General features: G+C 42.3%; 1 protein-coding gene across 2 annotated transcripts in view; it reads right to left on the reverse strand.

Annotated features, from left to right (window-relative positions):
• The window catches only part of Arfgef1 (ARF guanine nucleotide exchange factor 1), a 96110-nt gene extending 84663 nt beyond the window's left edge, over positions 1-11447 (reverse strand). The window contains exon 1 of one of the 2 annotated variants that reach the window (XM_085677313.2): positions 11125-11447. In XM_085677313.2, coding sequence (XP_085533439.1) covers positions 11125-11248 — 124 coding nt within the window. In that variant the 5' untranslated portion in view covers positions 11249-11447. The remainder of the gene's footprint in view (positions 1-11124) is intronic. The other variant, XM_048420484.3, reaches the window with a different exon arrangement.
• Positions 11448-19253: the final 7806 nt, after the last annotated feature.

Below are 19253 nucleotides of genomic sequence, written 5' to 3' on the forward strand. Positions count from 1 at the left end.
CAAATGTGCACCAGCTGATGAACAGATAACAAAATGTGGTACAAGATGAACACAGCCAGTCTGGAATGCTCCAAAACTGAAAACTTTTTGGGTATTATGTCAGTGCTCAAAAGATTTCAGGCTTTAGAGCATTTCAAATGTCAGGGTTTGGGTTCCCTTGGCCAGAAAAGTCTATGCAAATATTCCAAAATCTGAAAAACTCTGAAGTCTAGAGCACTTTAGATCCCAAGTATTTCAAATAAAGAACCTATATTTTCCTATTCACTAACACAAAACTGAGTTTTGCGGATTTTGTTGTTGTTTGAGATAAGAGTTATACCCAGGCTTACCTAAAGCTTATAATTCTCCTGCCTCAATTTCCTGAAGTTTCAGATTTCAGATGTGTGCCACTGCACTCAGCAGAGATGTAACTACAAAGGGGAACTTCAAAAGCTTACTCAACAACACAAAACCTCGTCAATGTAGACTATTTGTACACAATGCTCAGAAAATGCATTTCTAGAGACACATATTAGGAAATGTGTGGAACAAAGAGAAGCAACAAAGATGTAAATGGGCACTAGGGTCTTACTGAGCTGGTGGAAACACTATGAAACCGAATTATCATAGTGACTGCACAATTCAGTAAACATACCAATAGGTAGAATTTATAGTATATAAATTATACTTCAGTAAAGTTAGTGTTTGCAAGCACAGGTACGCGTGAATGTACGTGAGGACCAAAATGTATCCTCACATCTTGTTCCTTGGGATTCACTTCGTTTCTTGCAACAGGGTCTCTCAATAGGACCTGGGATTCACAAATTAAGCTTCCCCAGTGCTGGGATTTCAAGAGTGCACTACTACAGTGGGAGTTTTCACATGAGCTGTAGGGATTACAGTAGGTTGTCATGCTTGCAAAGCAAGCACAATACCAAGCAAATCATCTTTCCAGCCTCATTTTTTACTTACTAAATTAACAATGGTTGAAATGCAGCTCAGTCTCTTGCCTAACAGGCAGGAGGCCCCTGGTTTTGATCCTCAGCACTGTAAAACCAAAGAAAGGAAAGGGGAGAAGGAAGAGGAAAGAGCAAAGAAAAGGAAAGAGCTAACTGCATTTTCCCACATTAACAACATCCTGGTGGTATTTCTTCAGTTTTACTTTTTTAAAAACCTCGAAAGAATTGTCTGTTGTCCTTTTTAGAAAAGGTGAAAACTAAATCGCCAATTTTATTGAGATTATAAATACAAACAGACTTCAGCAAATGCCATATAGATTCTCCTTTCTAACTAACGCATCAAAAATTAAAAAGTGTTTGGCATTCATATCTTGGCTACTTATGTTTTTATTATCTCATTTCTTAGACAATTCTGGATAGGCACTGGCTATGAACAGCTGATTATGTGACATTTGGATTCAGAATTGGAAAAAAGAATTATGACTTCATAGTTTCCTACAGTTAAAATCATGATAGAAAGTATTTCTAAAATGTTTATTCTTTTTCTGAATGAAAAGATAATGTAGGCTATATAGACTAATAGTAGCATCTATCTATCTACATAGACTTGCTACACAAGAGAATCAAAATTTATGTAACTGTGCTCAAGACTCTTTTTCCATTTAATTAATGTACATTAAAGTCTCATATTTTATAATTAATACATACCAAGTCCTAGACTGCTTCCTAGATTCTGAGACAACCAGGGAAGAGCCCAACATATAATTTAATATATTTGCTGTATTTTAAAAATGAAACTTCAAATTAAAAAATCAACTTGGTCGGAGAGGTTAGGAAAAACTTTCACTAGTTTCCAGGATTTCCTTAGAATTACCATAAACGGCCAGGCAGTGGTAGTGCATGCCTTTAATCCCAGTACTTGGGAGGCAGAGGCAGGCGGATCTCTGTGAGTTCGAGGCCAGCCTGGTCTACAAGAGCTAGTTCCAGAACAGGAACCAATAACTACAGAGAAACCCTGTCTCGAAGGAAAAAAAAAAAAGAATTATCATAAACGTAATGGTTTACGCAGCAAAAGTTTATTCTCTCAGTTTTGGGGGAAAAGTCTCAATGAGTTTCTGGTGGTTTCTGGGGTTCCTTGACTGTAGCAGCATAACTCCAAACTCCACCTCTATTTTCACAGTGCCTTCTTGTGTGCCTCCATGTTCCACCCTCTTCTTGTAAGGGTGACAGTTACTGGATTGTAGTGTCCACTCTAAAACCGCAGTGATTCATATCGAAATCCTTAATGAATTGTGTATGCAAAATTCCAGAAGGATTCAGACAAGGGAAAAGTTTATTCTCTTTAGAAAAAAACTTTTTCATTGAAAAAAATTCTGACAATTCATATTTGAATTTGTTTTATATCATTCTAAGTAGATGCTGAGATTCTAGATATGAGCCACTGTCTTAGTTCTGTTTGTTGCCATGATAAAATACCAACAAGAGTAATCCAGGAGAAATGGAGTTTAGCTCCCTATTTCAGGTTATAGTCCAGTCAAGAGCACAGAAAGAATTAACCTATGTTTTGCCTCAGCTCACTTCTTCCCTTTTTATGCAGTCTAGGACCCAAGGACTAGTGCAGCCCACTTTTAAGTGACTCTTTCATTAATATAATCAGGATAATAACCCCTAGATATGCCCATAGGCCAACCTGATCTAAAAAAATCTTACTGAGAGACTCTCTCTCCAGGTGACTTGAAATTATGTCGATCAAGGTGACGATGAAAACTGAACATCACAGCCATTATATTTTGAATTGTGTCCTTTTTCTTAGTATAAAATCTATTATCTCCTCTGGAAATTCTACAATTAAAAAAAAATCATAGAATTTCCAAAGGAGATAATAGGAGATGAAGACAGCTCTGCAGGAAATGTGTGTGTGTATGTGTATGTGTATGCATATACATACACATACACATACACATACACACACACACACACACACACACACACACACACACACTCTTCCTGACCTGAAGGGGTACAAAGACTGTAAGAGGCAGAGTAATAAAAACCCTAAAATTCTATGATAAAAAAATCATAGAATTTCCAAAGGAGATAATAGGAGATGAAGACAGCTCTGCAGGAAATGTGTGTGTGTGTATGTGTATGCGTATACATACACATACACACACACACACACACACACACACACACACACACACACTCTTCCTGACCTGAAGGGGTACAAAGACTGTAAGAGGCAGAGTAATAAAAACCCGAAGTCAGATATTAGGGGTTGAGAAATCAGAGCAGCACAGCAGTCAGCCACTAGAGAGACCGTTTAGCTCTACCAGTGCTCAGACAGAAGGGGCGATCCTCAGACTGCATCTCCAGACTCCATCTGTCTCCCCCAAACCCCAAACTGCACTGAGCTCCTGCCTCCTCCTACCTTATAGTCCTCTGTCCATCCAGCCATATCACTCCTGTCCCCACCTTTGTGTGAGCATTTCTCTTTTAGATGGATTCAATCTTAAGTAGCTCAGGGTGGCCTTGAACTAACAGATGGGATTTAAGGTGTGTGCCACCACTTTCTGGCCTCCAGTGGCTTAGCTCTGCAGTTTGTTCTTCAGGCAAGCTTTACTTGTTAAAACACAAACAAAACATCACTACATCAGTGTCTTCTGCATACAACACAGATGAACTCACAGGGCTGTGCCAGCATACCAGACCAATCCTAACACGGAAAGTGGAAGTAGACATGAAGTCCTGTATCCTATCAGAGCTTTGACAACTGATGGCTGCTGGGAGGAGAGTAAGCTTTCTTTAAGTGTGCAGCACCCAGTAAGCTGATTATGATCCTGTGAATGGCCACATATCTAAGAATACATAGACAACACAAAAGGACTTGGTAGGAAAAAAAGAGTACACAAAGTCGGGTTGTTGGGGAAGGGGCGTGTATCTAGGGGCAGGCAATAGGTGGTGAAGATGATCAAAACATACTGGACATCAAAGAATTAATACATTTTTTATTTTTAATTCTAGGATCAGGAATATAGTTCAAAGACACAGAGCGTTCCTAGTGTGTATTAGGCCTTGGGGTCAACCTCTAGAAAAAGGGGGGGAAATCTAAAGCAAGGCATACTATAGCACGTCTGTAATCTTAGCACTTGGCTGAAGGGGCTATGAGGCTGGGAGAAGGAGATGAGTCCAAGGATACCCAGACTGTAGATCAAAATATCAAAGTGCTTTAAAAATTATAAAATACATGTAAACACAAGACAATGATGTTTACTACAAAAAAAAAAACAAATAACAAAGTCAACAAATACATAACCACTTTTTCTGCCAAACTTGGTGACACATGCATGCAATCCTACCACTTAGGAGGCTAAGGCAGGAGGATCACCAAATAAGACACTGAGAGACTGACTCAAATAACAAATCAAACCCACAAAACAATGGGAACAATGTATCTCCTCAGCTTGCCCCCCCCCCCAACTCTCCAGAGATCAGAAACCACAGTCCACACCTGTAATCCTAGCACAGCAAAGAGCAGACCAAGGCCGTCTTTACCCACACAGGAAATTCTAGGCCAGTTTGCCTCTTTTTGAGCACCTTTCATAAAAAGAAAAAAAAACAAAACACCTCTCTGGCTTTCCTACAGATAAAAGCCCAAACCTGCTCTTCTCACTTCCCACTTTCCCCCAACAACACAGGTCTCTCTGTTGTCCCTGTTACTTCACTTAGGTATCAGTCTGGAAAGAAGACTAAATCTCTCTATCACTTTTCCCCTTCAATGTTGTCACAAAAAGAAGCCTCTCTCCTGGCAGGCAGCCCCTTCTGAGATGTTTCTTCAGATAACAACTGATAATATTTATTAATCAATAGTTCCTATGATCCTCACCCTACTAAAACATTAACTCCTGTGAAGGCAAGCTTGGTTCACAGTGTGTGCCCAACACAGGTGCACTACCTGAAACATGAAGAACCCCATAAATGAGCAAGCAAACACCTAATTAATTTCTTTCCACCTTTGAGATAAGGTCTTGCTATATATTGCCCAGATGGCTTCAAACTCCAGGGCTCAATTCATCCTACTCTCTCAACCTTCTAAGAGGTGGGGCTATAAGCATATATAGTCAAAGGAATATATGTTGTGGGGCTGGAGAGATGGATGGCTCAGCAGTTAAGAGCACTGACTGCTCTCACAGAGAACCTGGGTATGGTTGGTTCTCATCACCCACATGGCCCCTCGTAACTGACTATAGCTCCAATTGGAGACAATCTGATGATTTTATCTGACTGGGTGCCAAGCAGTTGTACCGTGCACAAACATACATGCAGGCAAAACATGTACATAAAATAAAAATTAAAATTGTTCAAAATAACAATAATTTGCTCGTGTATTTTACCTTCCTCAATTATATGAGGAATATCATGACAAGCACTTCTTCAAATTATTTTCTAGTCACAATTTTATCTATAAGATAAAGATTATCAGAAGTCTATTTATATCAGTCATCAGGTGAGAGGAAAAAAAGAAACAAAAACTAAGTTAATACTAAAGCAAGCTTTGACCTTACCAAGTACCCTACCAACAAAAGTCTCAGGTGGCGCAGGCAGACCTTGAACTCCTGACCTTTTTATCTCTACTTCCTGAGTCCTGAGATTACAGGTGTGTACTATCAGGCCTGGTTTATGCATTGGTGGAAAATGAACACAGGGTGTATTGCAAACTAGACAAGAACTCACCAACTGAGCTTGCTGGTTTTGGTTTGTTTCTCTTTTTGCTTTGAGACAGGATCTTACCCTGCCAAGGCCAGCCTAAAACTCCTAGATTATTCTGTCTCCACCTCCCAAGTGCTGGAATTACAAGCATGCACTTCCATGCCTGGCTTCCAGCTGCTTAATTCTGACCACTGTTTTCCCCAAACACAGGACTGCTCAGAACTGTCTCAGCAGTAGTTGCGGCCATTGTATTATCTACTTTGTCTTTTCTCTTAAGTGGTGTTTCAAAGGAAAATGTGTCCTTGAGACATTAACTACATTAAGAGGCTGAAAAAAAGGTCAAATTTATGAAAAAGCTAAAGAAAATTCAGGTTTCTTTGGAGATATTTTTCAGAATCTTTCATGTGCATTTTAAATTTCCAAAATGGGAGCAAGATTACACCCGACTGCAACCTGAACTCACTTTGGCTTATGGGTGAGAGTTCTCTAAGGCTTGGCCTTCATGTCACTGGTCACTGTATTCAAGGTATTCTGAATCAAGGGTCCTTAAAACAACCAGAAATGTGAAAGACCAATATAAACTGGATCTCCCTATTTATAACATAAACTCTTCTTCCCTAGCCAACTCAAAGATTCAGGCAGCTCAGGTACTTGACCGCTTTTACTTTAGATAGCAAGGCAGTCTTGCTAACTGATTTAAACTTAAATGTGTTGGGGTGGGGGCTGGGAGCAGCTCACTGGGTAAAGTGCTCCCTGCACAAACATGAAGCCCTGGATTTGGATCCCAGCACCCACATAAACCAGGTAGCACAGTGGCGGGTATTTGCTATCCCAGTGCTGGGAGGCGCGGAGACAGGGAAATTGAGGGTACTTACTCACTGTCTTGCCAGACTTACAGAGATGGTAATTTCCAGGCTGAATAGAAGACTATCTCAAAATATAAGGTAGAGAGTAGCAGAGGAAGACAACACTTGGCTTGTAGCATCCATGCATGTACACATAGCAAATATACCCATAGCTAAACATGTACACACAGACTGACATAAATATTTCGAAGTTATTCAGAGATGTCACATGCTTGTAAATGGTGATAAGTTAAAGTACCACAAAACCAGGGTCACAGGTACACAGTAATTCCCCCCAACACTCGTATTTTTAATACTACTACCACCTGAAATAAGAGTAGCTCCTGAGGCAGAGACAAGGAAGTTCTGTAAGATTTGCACCATGAGGGCTGGAGAGATGGCTCAGCAGTTAAGAGCATTGCCTGCTCTTCCAAAGGTCCTGAGTTCAATTCCCAGCAACCATATGGTGGCTCACAACCATCTGAAATGAGATCTGATGCCCTCTTCTGGCCTGCAGGCAGACACACAGACAGAATATTGTATACATAATAAAATAAATAAATAAATATTAAAAAAAGATTTGCACCATGATATTAAATTCCTCTTTCTGACTAGACAAGGTCAAGGTGGCTCACACTTATCCAAACACTAGGGAGGCCAACGCAGGATGACCGCTGCAGTTTGGGTTACTCTGGTCTACATAACTAGTACCAGGCCAATCAAAAATACCTAGAAAAACCTTGTCAAAAACATAAACAAAATTAATAAATTATATATTTTGGGGTAAATTATGTTTATGGGTAAGAGACTCATAAGAAAGTTAAGGCACTAGGATCACTTCACAGTATGATGAGCAATAGAAACACATATCCTCTCTGAGCAAAACTTACTTCTCTAAAGGGTTCTTCTTTCTGTCGTTCTCTGGCATCCCTCTAGATATCCCTGCCCTATCACTGACTCAAATGTCTTCCCTTCTAAAGCCTTCTCTCCTATTTTATACCAGTGTCAGTTTTCAACCATGAACTTCAATTCTGACATCTGTAGCCATTTTCTCTACTATCTAGAGGCAGAAGTTAAACCAGCTTAGTTATAGCCTAACATCAAAGAAACTCCTGAACCTAGAAGTCTGACTGGGGGAGGTCCCAACAGCACCTTAAAGATAAACAATGCCACCTTCAAGTTCAATCCTGAAACAATCCTAAATTCTTTGAAACTAAAAATAGCTCAGCTGTTGTCTCATCTGCCAGCAGATGGCCAGACTATTTTTAATGCAGGATTCTCAAGAGCAGCCATGGATCACACTAAGCTAGAGCAGCCTAGAATCCCCTCAACATTCACAGCACAGAACTGCAGTCTGCAGGTACCAAGAGAGGGCAACCTGGAGCTGTTCCTGGGCCTGTGGGCTTCCCACCAATTTAACAGGGGAAGGCTCTTTTAAAACCATTCTTTAAAACAAAATCTAGCATGTTAAAAAATTTGAAATAAGTTTTAAACAATTGTATACCCTTTAAATGTATGCTGTTTGTAAGAATAAAAGTTCCTTTGTGTAGTGTCTGAGAGTGGAAAAGGATTTTGCTATGAAACCCAAACAAGTGGGCCTACAGCTCACTTCTGGCAATCTATCTGCTGGAACTCTGTGCATCAGCCCCTGCGCCTGGCTTACAGTTACAAAAGGTTACTTTCAAGTCAAAACACAATTTAAGAATTCATGATACGCTATAATTCTGAATGTTATTTACAAAAACCTTATTTTTAATTGATCATTATAATAAAAGGATAAATTTATTGCAAATACCAATGATCTGTATTCTACTTAAAAACCAATAAAATTATTTTCAAACAAAAAAAGAAAGGATCAAAGTGTAGTATAGCCTATTTTCTTGCTTACTGTTTATCTCCTTTCAGCTCTATGTTAAGTGCTCAATAATATCTGAAGGCAGAATGAATATAAACAGGAATCTGCTCAAGGTTTTTTTTTTTTTTTTTTTTTTTGGTTTGTTGTTGTTGTTGTTTGTTTTTCAAGACAGGACTTCTCTGTATGGCCCTAGCTGTCCTGGAACTAGTTCTGTAGACCACGCTTGCCTAGAACTCACAGAGATCTGTCTGCCTCTGCTTCCCAAGTGCTGGGATTAAAGGTGGGTGCCACCACCATCAAGCAATTGTTTTAACAATAGCCACACATACCTGCAATGGTAGCACACACCAGTAATCCCAGTATCTGGGAGGCTGAGGCAGGGAGATATCTACAAGTCCCACAGTTCAAGGATAGCTTGGCCTACATAATGAGTTCCAAGTCAGTCAGAGATATATAAGAGTTATCCCAAACTTAACATTAATGGAAGAAAAAAAATTCATCAGGGTTATTTATCATGAGATTGCATACTGAAAATGTACTTTAAAGAGGGCTAAATGTAACTTTTATGAAACACAGAAAATGCCTCTTCTAAAGAAAGTACTCTGGTGCTGGTTAACTGGCAAAATTTGACTTAAAGAACCATGGCAATTGGTGCACAAAGCTTCAAGAACTCCTATGCCTAAAAGTGCCAGGGCCTCAGTTTAAGGAGTTACAGACTTTCTAACGATAGCAATCAAGAGTGGCAAGAACACTAGATGCACACATTAACAGAAGAGTGCATTCACATTCATGGCACATTCGTAAGTCCAATACTCCATCTCACAGAGAAATTCCACGCACAGTAATACTGCAATGTACCAAAACTAGGATTTAAACCAAGGATCATGACTCTCATTCCAGCGAACCTTTAATTAACATGTTTATTTATATTAATATTCAGAAAGGGAAAATACAAAAGCATACTTTACTTAAAACCTGTAAATGTTTATGCTTTAACATACTGAAAATATATCCTGGCCTGTGGCTACAGTTCCAATGGTAGCATGCTTACCAAGTGTGAAGCCCTGAGTTCTAAGCCCTGTACTGCACCTCTAAAGCACAGCAGTTAGGAAAGTTCAAGTTGTCCTCAGCTACAAAGGGATGCTAGGCCAGCCTGGGCTACTCAGAGCCGTCTTCATGCTTCCACCACCCCACCAAAAAAAAAAAAATAAAGAAAAAGCAAACGGAAAAAATTGCTCATACACACTCTAACATGGCAAATCTTAGTTCTTAAATACTAAAGCTTTTAGTTTGAATTTATGTTCTTTGCCCCGCCACGTTATTGATAACCCTACAGAGGACAATTCTTTCAAAAATTCTAAAACTACTCATCACCCCAAATAATAATGATTCCTTTCCAAAACCAAATATAAATTTAGTTTTTGCAACTATACAACAGTATTCTCATTCATCTGAGTGAGATGGATCATTACAAGAACAAAATGGGAACTTATGACCAAGGAAGGGGCAAAAGAAAAAACTACTTAAGTCCACTATACTACTACATTAAAATTAGAAATAAAACAATAACAATAATGCCATTTAAACTGAAATCCACTTGATGTTTTTCATATTACCAATTTTAAGGATTCAGGAAAAAGAGGAGGAAACTACAACATTTACAAGTTAAATGATAGTCTCCCACAGATCTCAAGACTTGGATGCAAAGTTGTTTTTAAGTTGCCTTGACCCCTTACTTTAGCATAAAGTTATTCAAAAATATTTTTCAAAACCCACTTATAACCAGCTTAATTTCTTGCCAACCTAAAATGCTCTCATTCAGGGCCATAAAACAAAAGCGTAAGCATTAGGAATTTATCTGTACTTTAAATGTCCTGGTTTCTCCCTTAACAATTTCCTCATTGATGGATGCACCAAGGGCCCCCTCAAACAAATGGTTATCTGCCTACTGTGGTTATAGGTATTGTTTCGGTTTTTCCCTGCTGTGGCTTCATTACCCTGGATCTCCTCTGTCTGAACTATAAATCACAATTGAAGCTTGAGAGCAGCTGCCACTGTCCAGACATGTGGCTGGTGGGTGTCATTGTCTTTTTCATTTCTCTCATTCCACACACACCCCTTTCTGCGTTACCTAAAGCCAGTTTATCTAAAGGTTCTTTCCTTCCCCATTTTCACACCGCCACCGCCACCCCTAAATCCCCGGTCTTGTTCTTCCAGGTCAGCCCAGTAGGCTACATTACTACTCCTTTTCCTGTGGCAGAGAGAAGACAGAACTCAGGCACCTCTTGCAACCCCTTTTCTCGAGACTGCCAACAAGGGAACAACTTCAGCCTAGCTTTTCCAAAGTACCACGCCAAACGATAAAGTTATTGTAATTACGATACGGAACCCTCCCCCACGCCCGAGCTTGTCATATCGGCCCCACCTCAATTTCTAAGCTAATAAACAACAGCTCATCTTCTGCTCCACCACAAAGGATGACATTCGGTCCGCCCCGCCAGGACCACCGACAAAAAAAATCCCCCCAACTCCGACCGGTGGAACGCTCGAACACAGGTGCCCCGCGATCCTGAACCATCTCGAGTTCCCCGGGCCCCGCCTGGCCGCCCTTCCTCCTCCACCCTTGCCGGTGCCCCGCCGTCCAGCCGAGTTGCTGTCAACTCCAGCCAGGCGACGGGGAGCCGACCAGGGCTCCCCAGGACGAGTCGCCCGTCCGTCCGTCCGCCAGCCCCCCTCCCGCGGCCCCTGCCCGCGCCGCGGCCTCCTCCCCACTCACCTAGGGCCACCTCGCAGGCTTTGCGCAGCTGGGAGTGATGCGCCTTCTTCACTTCCTTGTCGGCCAAAATCTTCTCCAGGGCCCGAGTCAGGAACATGTTCTTCGTCTTCTTGCCCTCATACATGGACGCGGAGGAGGAGAAGGAGGAGGAGGTGGTGGTGGCGGCGGCGGTCCGGGCGGCTGGAGGGGAGGCGGCGGAGGGGGACGGGGAGAGAGAAAGGCGAGGAGGTGGCGGTGGGGGCGAGGAGGCGTGGAGGGCAGCGGCGCCACCAGGAAGCGGCAGGCGACACGGAGCGGCCGCAGGGACGGCAAGGGCGTCGAGAGCCTGGCCGCGCTCGAGGGGCCGCCGTTCGAGGGCCGCGCCCGTCGGGCCTCGGCGCCTGTCGGCCCGGGGGTCGCTTCCCGGCCGCCCGCCTCACTCGTCCCTCCGGCCCGGCGGCGGCGGCGGAACCCAGCCCGGGCGGCCGTCTTCCCGGGGCCGAGGGCCTAGGCGGCAGCGCCTCACACACCCGGCGAGCGCGAGGCTGCCCTAGCTACCGTGGGGACGAGCACCCGCCGCAGCCGCGGACTGGCCTCCATCACCGCCGACCTGCCCCGGACGCCATGTTGAGAGGAAACGACGCGTCACGCAGCGGCCGAACGGCTGCAGAGAGGAAGCGGCGGTGGCGGCGGCGGCGGCCGTGCCAGCCCAGAGCTGCCGCGGCGCCGGGAGGCAAGGGGCGGAGGGCGGCGCGGGAGGAGCGGCCGGAGCGGCGACTCTACGGCGGCCCGGCGGGGACTCGCAGCCTCCCGCGTTCGCCTGCAGGGCAGCGTGGGGCGTGGCGGGCGTCCTGCGGCGTGGAGCGGGGGTTTGGGCTCCCGGGGGCTGCTGGGGTTGAGGGGTAGCAGCACACCGGGAGCCCCCCGAGACCGGGCAGAGAGGACCCCTGGCTACCGGGCAATGGCTTCTCCAACTTCCTGGATAGTCGGTCGCTAGGAGCAAAGTCCCTCGCGGTCCTGGGGCCACAGAAAACACCCGAGTCGCTCCCTCAGACGCAGCTGATTTCCGCCTGCCGCACGGGGTCTAAATTTCCTTCCCAGGTCTAGGAAATTGCTATCCTTGACCGACCCCTCCGGTTACTTCAGGGAGGATCTCTTTTGCAAAACGTAAGCTAAAAACCAATGGATGCGGATTCAGGAATGTGTTCACTTTCTTATCTCTCTATAGGATAAGAAAGTAAACCCTAGGTTTCGTGTCCTTTCTGATTGAAGTTACGGTGAGTGCAGAAGGTATCCCAGAGGCCCCGTGGGGTTCTGTACCTTTAATCCTGAGATTCCGCTCAGGATTTGAAAACCAGTTTCAGAATGGAAAAGCTCTAAGTACGAACTGATACTCGTGACCATGCGGTGCCTGTTTTAAAGCCAAAGAATTCACAGCTCTGCAGTGCTTCCTTCTGAGCGAAAACGTTAAGAATCCCATGAAATATATGGAGACAGTTCACAAGGGAATCTGGGGCGCATCTCCAAGTTCCAAGCTATTGCATGGCTCCAGCAATACGGATCCCTGTTAGGATGTTCTTTTCCTTAGATTGCTTTAGCTGTGAACTCAGCCTAAAGCAGCCATCCTAATGCAGAAAGATGCAAACGCTGCAAAGTGACAAGACTTGGGACATGCAAAAAGCCGAAGAAAATAACAATGGAAAATCTGAAGGTGACAAGCAATTAAAATGGACAAATAGATTTAAAATGTATTTGTCCTGAGAAATCCATAAATCCATTACATTCATTTTAACACCAGATTCTTAGATATTAGAGCTTCATTGTACTCCTACACCAAATAATAACGTCCCCTCTGTTTTACATTAGGGGAGCATACTCCATTTCTGAATTGTCTTTGCTTCATAGTGCCAGGGTGGTGCCAGATTCCACTGTAAATACCCTCAGATCAGCAAAACGGCCTCAGTTCATAACTGCATTAACATTCTCTAGCCTACCCTGCAGCTAGATGTAGCCAGTAGGTTTAGCTCATAAAAGCAAACGTATGCAAACAAAAACTTTGAGGAACTACCTTCCATTCCCTTTTCCTGTCCCTGGCCACATAGTAAGGAAAGCAGAACTGCCAATTAAAGGGAGTTCTGGGTCTCTCAATTACTCTTGGAACAGAACATCATTATGAGTACCTTTTTTGAATTTTACATGATCAAAGTAAACTTTTGTTTAGCTGTTTTATTCTAAGCTGCAGACATATGTGTCAAGAATGAGCAACAGAAGCCAGGCAGTGGTGGCACATGCCTTTAATCCCAGCACTCAGGAGGCAGGTGGACCTCTGGGCTTAAGGCCAGCCTGGTCTACAGAGCAAGTTCCAGGTCAGCCAAAGTGACAGAGAAGCTCAAAATAAATAAATAAATAAACCCAGAAAATAAAATATGCGCAAGAGAGAAATCCTTGCCTTTGAAGAGCTCACAGTACGTTTAGTTGCATTCGTCACAATCTGTAGTCATTTGTCACCTTGCTTACTTGTTTGTTGGTTGCCTGCTTCTCTCATAAGAGCAAAGACCTCATCTAGTTCTCCTATATCTACCATCTACTGTGTTACTGGCACAGAGAATTCTCATGATAACACTTGTCAAATCGAAACTCAGATACGTGAAAGCCATCGGACAAAGTCAGCTATGATGTCTGCCCTTGTGGAGCTTACTGACTGTAGTAGGTAGAGACTGACTAAGTTAATGACTAGTGGATATGTAATTGCAAAGTGGATGTGAAGTCTGATTAAAGAGTGCCAGCAGGCAGTCTTCTGTAGATCTTGGATTCCGGGATAACTAGCCGGGGGAAGGGACAACTAAACTGGACCCTGAAGAAAGGAAACATTAGCTAAACTAAGTCAGCAAAGACTTCTATGCCGTGTCTTGGTGTGGAGGCCTCTTGGCAAATTTTAGGAACTAAACAAGGCGTGGGTGCAAGGATCAAGAGGAAGTTAAGAGCAAACCATAAGAACTTTGTGGGCCATGTTATGTGTTTGGGTTACAGCAGTGGAAATCTGTTGAAGATTTTAAAGTAAGGGATGACGTGATCAAATTGGTGGTTTCAAAATACATACATGCATGAAATTTCCAAAAATTTATAATACCTTTGCTGTATGGTGAGTGGAGGGGATGCAGCAAGGATGTGGCCTGAACAGTGAAGAATTTGTCACAGCAGGGCCAGATGGCTTGTGCTATGACCCATGTTCCATGACCACCAAGCAGAGTCTTGAGACCATGTCTTATACAGGGCTGTGTGGGGCTGGGCCAGTCCATCTGCTCAGGTTAAGAGTTCCACTCATTTTATAAACGTTCTAGAGGATTTTAGAGAAGAGAGAAAATGGACAGATTTGAGATATATGTTAGCGGTGGGTGGGACAGTTCATAGGGAATTGGCTCAGAAATGTGAGGTTTGGGGTGAAAGCCAGGTTGTGTGGATAAGTTACACTGGTATGAGAGTAGATTTGAGAGTAAGGTGTTTAATTTTCAACTTTTGGAAAAAACGCTTCTGTGATATGACTTGATTGTTCAGAAGGTAAGGTTTTCTCAGGGGACCATTCCAGTTTCTCCCGTGTTGGGCCTAGAACCCCACCCAAGAGGTGGGAATAGACTGGGGATGCTCTCAGGAGGGGAGCACTCCCACTTGCTCAGAACTCAAGGCGTTAAGTGACTTGAAGCAAAAATGGGATTGGATTCTAGAGTAAAGCTGATATTCATGGAACATAAAGGGGAGATGCTGTGTTTAGTCTGCTGTTGTTCAGAGGCTAACAAGCTCAGGTGTTGTATAGGAACCTGAATGTGTGCACAGGTATTTCTATAATTTCCTTTTGCCTTTTATCTGTAGTGTTTGGATTATTCAGTTATTTAAGTAAGCCCTCCTCAGTATTCCTTGCAGTTCTCCAAAACTTTCAACTTTTGTTTCTGAGTTGCTCACCTTACCACTGAATGACCCCCTCATTATTTTTCCTTTATCAGTAACCTTGCTGTATGCTGTCTGCTTTGGCTTTTTTCTTTGAAAAACTGTCCCACTTTGGTTCTAAGGAGCCAAATAATAGCAGATAACAAAAGCAATAAGAGACTTTGCTCTGATCGTTAGTGTGTCTTTCTTGGTATACTCTATTCTTTTCAATATATTTAGAATATGAAATTTAAATAAAGCTGGACTACGTTTTTAATTAAGGATGGATGAAATTGACTGAGGTTGGAAAAATATCACTTAATATCATGTTTACTTGACTAAAAGAACAGTGATCCAGCAGCCTTTCACATGGTCTCTGAATTCCCTCAGCTTTCAAACTTTGCGTGATCTGACCCATGATTTAATGAGGAAAAGGGAAAAAAACCTATTTTTCCTCTACCCAGCCTAGCTTCATTGGCCAGGGCCTTGCAGAATTGACTAGCAGGCTAACAAAAGCAAGCAAGCAATTACTAATATATATGTCTGTCATGGGGACACATGGCTACTCAACAGTGGGCTGTTTAGAACTTGGACTTGGAGGCATCTTCAGGAATGGTACACTTTAGAGAAGTAACAAGGTAAATAAAAAGAACTTGGGAAGTAAACATGGGGAAATAGAAGATGAAGTCTGCTTAGTAAAGGTTATCGTGGGGACGGACTTCTCGGACAGGGTCTTTAGGCCAGTGAGCATCTAGAATTGTCTTCAGTTATCAACCTCTCGATAAAGAGAGGAGGGTACTTTTGTAAATTTGTGTGCTGGTTTTAGTGAAATAGTCTTTAGTCTTGCAGGGGACCTGCAGACTTCAGAGCCCCTTCAAAATTCTGTCACTTCCTGAAGAGGTGACACTTATTTCCTCTGTCTGGTCACAGCATCCCCTCTCACACTTTATATATTGGGGCAGGGTCCCTCGCTGAACCTCACCAGTACAATGTGTCAGGACCACATATAGATATGTTTGTAACTTGCCCGAGTGCATGCGTACTCTTACCTATAATTTTGTCCTGTTTCTTTTTGATCGTATATATGTATGCATCCATTTGAAAATGACTTTTCAGTAGTATAATGTCATAAGATGTAACCACATCATCTCTTGAAATTACCCTCAATTACAAGTACATTGAATCAAATGTTATTTATTGCATTTATTATCCTATACATTAATGTTTATTGATTATAAATTGAATAATAATTGACTATAATATGCAATAATTATACAATATTTTACATATTGTACACAATATATCACAATAAATTTATGAATTGCAATAATTATTGTAACAATAATAATAAAATTAATTGCAATAATATAATATTAATTGTATGTATAATTGTATAAAATATATAAAATTGTATGTTAATTATATAATAATAAATACAATTTATACATTAGTGATTATTAACTTGTGTGTGTGCGCGCGTGCACACGTGCTGCAATGCATATATGGAAATGAGAGGATAAATTTCATGAGCTCTTTCTCTCTTTCCACCATGAACATTCTGGGAAAATTGAGCTCAGGTCATCAGGCTAGATGACTAGGCGGACTAGATCGAGCAACCTAGAGCCATCTCACCAACCCTTAAATGTTAAATATGAATGACTTGGTGAGTATTAATCTTTCTGATGAAATCAGAATTTTAAAAAAATTCACAGTAACCAAGTATGGTATCAGCACTCAGGAGGCAGAGGCAGGCAGATCTCTTTGCATTCCAGGACAGTCAGGTGTAACATGAAGACCGGCTAGTTGGGATTTCTGTCCCGCCCAGTACCCCACAGCTGGCAAGCCCCAAAGAAAATCACACAGAGGTCTCCATAAGATTATAAAACTGATTGGCCCATTAGCTCAGGCTTCTTGTTAACTCTTGTGGCTTCTTGTTAACTCTTGTAGCTTATATTAACCCATTATTCTTATCTATGTTAGCCACATGGCACAGTACCTTTCTTTCTCAGCCAGGCAGATTACATCTTGCTTCTTCCATGATGTGGGCAAGACTGGCAAAGGAGCTTCCTTCTTCCCAGAATACTCCTGTTCTCATCACCCCGCCTCTACTTCCTGTTTGGTTGACCTACTTATACATCCTGCCTGGTCAATCAGCGTTTATTCAAAAGAAACAGATTGACAGAATACAGACAATTCTCCCACACCAGCCAGGAGTGAGACATGTCTCCAAAATAAAGTAAAATTAAATAGACAAATTAATTCATGGGAACTTTTAATGCCTAAAAGCCTGCCATTAATAAATTAAACTTGTGTTTTAAAGTCCTCTGGAAAAAGCAAAGTCTGAGGCCAGATGGTCTTCCTAGTGAATCCTACTGAGTAACTATGAAGAAACAGTTCAGAGGAGTAAGCGCCCTTCTAGGTTCAGTTTCTGAAACTAGCATAGTCCTGGGGTGGGGTGGGGGTTAGTAAACACGGTGGTCAAGATGACTCAGTGGATGAAGGTGACTGCTGCATGACCCCTGAGGAGCTGAGTTTAATCCCTGGAACCTATGTAAAAGCAGAAGATAGCAGACTTCAGAAAGTTATACTCTGACACCCACAGTGCACCATGATATGTACCCCCATCTCACATCATATACAAACAACAACAATAATAATAGAAGCTAGACAAAATTACTAGAAGAATTACAGACCAATATTCTTTCTGAACATAGATCAAAGACCTTCAAGTCAGGCAATGTTATCCTCAGGTAGGTGAGCCTGCTTTACATGAGAAAGTAGGTGACCAAGCCAGAAAAGGCAGGCCAGTAAAGCACTGTAGATCCCTGACTCCTGCCTCTGGCTGACTTTCCGGAACTATAGACTGTAACCCAAAAGAATAAGCCAAACAACTCCTTTCCTCCTCCTCCTCTAATTGATCAGTGCTTAATCACAAGACGAGATACAAACTGGAACAGAAATAAACTGAAAAATGAGGAAAAGATTTTGAAAAATTGCCTGTTTGACAAATGACTTATACGCAGAATATTTTAAAATCCTCAAGAATAGAAAAATCAACACAATTTGAAACTTGATAAGGATCTTGAAGAAAGTATTCAACGTCATCACCCATTAAGGAAACGCAAATTAAAACTTCAGTGAGCTACGACTGTACACCTGCTAAATGGCTAAAATAGAAAATGCTGACGATGTGAGGTGTCGGGATGTAGGTCAGTCTTATTCGCACGTCTCTGGAAAGGCAGGGTTCTTACATAGAAAGTTTAACACATAACAACAGGTCTGTCTGGCCTGGTGCTGTTGGGGCGCACATCTTTAATCCCAGCACTTGAAGGCAGAGGCAGGTGGATCTGTGAGTTCGAGGTCAGCCTGGTCTTCAGAGAGAGTTCCAGGACAGCCAGAGCTACACAGGAAAATCCTGTCTTGAAAACAAAAACAAACAAAAAAAAAGTGTATGTCTATGTGAGGACAATTAAAACAGGCTCAGATTTTAGCCATTCTAACAGGTGTAAGATGGTATCTCAAAGTTGTTTTGATTTGCATTTCCCTGATAGCTAAAGAAGTTGAACATATCCTTAGGTATCTTTTGGCCATTTGAAATTCTTCTGTTGAGAATTCTCTGTTACTAGCCGTTGATGTAAGAGAAACCAGCCCACTGCGAGCAGTTCTACATTTGGACAGCTGATCCTGGAGTTACGGAAAAGGTAGCTGAACTTGACGCAGTGAACACAAGCCATCGAGCAGCCGCTGACCTCTGCTTCACACTTCTAGTCTCCTGTCTTGAGTTCCTGCCCTCACTTCCCTCTAGGATGGATCGTGATGGGGTGTGTTAGCCAAGTAACCCTTTCTTCCGCAAGCTGCTTTTGGTTGGAATGTTGTATCCTGGCAATAGAAAGACAACTAGGACATTCATGTCATTTGGACGCAGTTACAGAAAGATAGCCTCTACATACAGCAGCTTGGGTCCACCTAGAAAGCATTATGCTGAATAAGAGAGAATTATTTTTAAACAGTTCTATGCTTGCTCTTACGATTTGTATCGGAACTACTCTTTAAAAGCTGTATGTTAAAGACTTGGTCCCAATCAGTGATCAGAAATGGGGCCTTTGTAAGGCTTTGATTCATTAGGTTCCAACTTCCCCAATTAGTTCATTTGTGGGTCCATAGCTTGTTTGTTTTTTGAAGTGATTGAAAGGTAAAGCTCAACTGAAAAGCTACTAAGGGCATGCCCC

Source organism: Myodes glareolus, chromosome 16, assembly GCF_982192425.1.
Source record: "Myodes glareolus chromosome 16, mMyoGla1.1, whole genome shotgun sequence".
NCBI lineage: Eukaryota > Metazoa > Chordata > Mammalia > Rodentia > Cricetidae > Myodes > Myodes glareolus.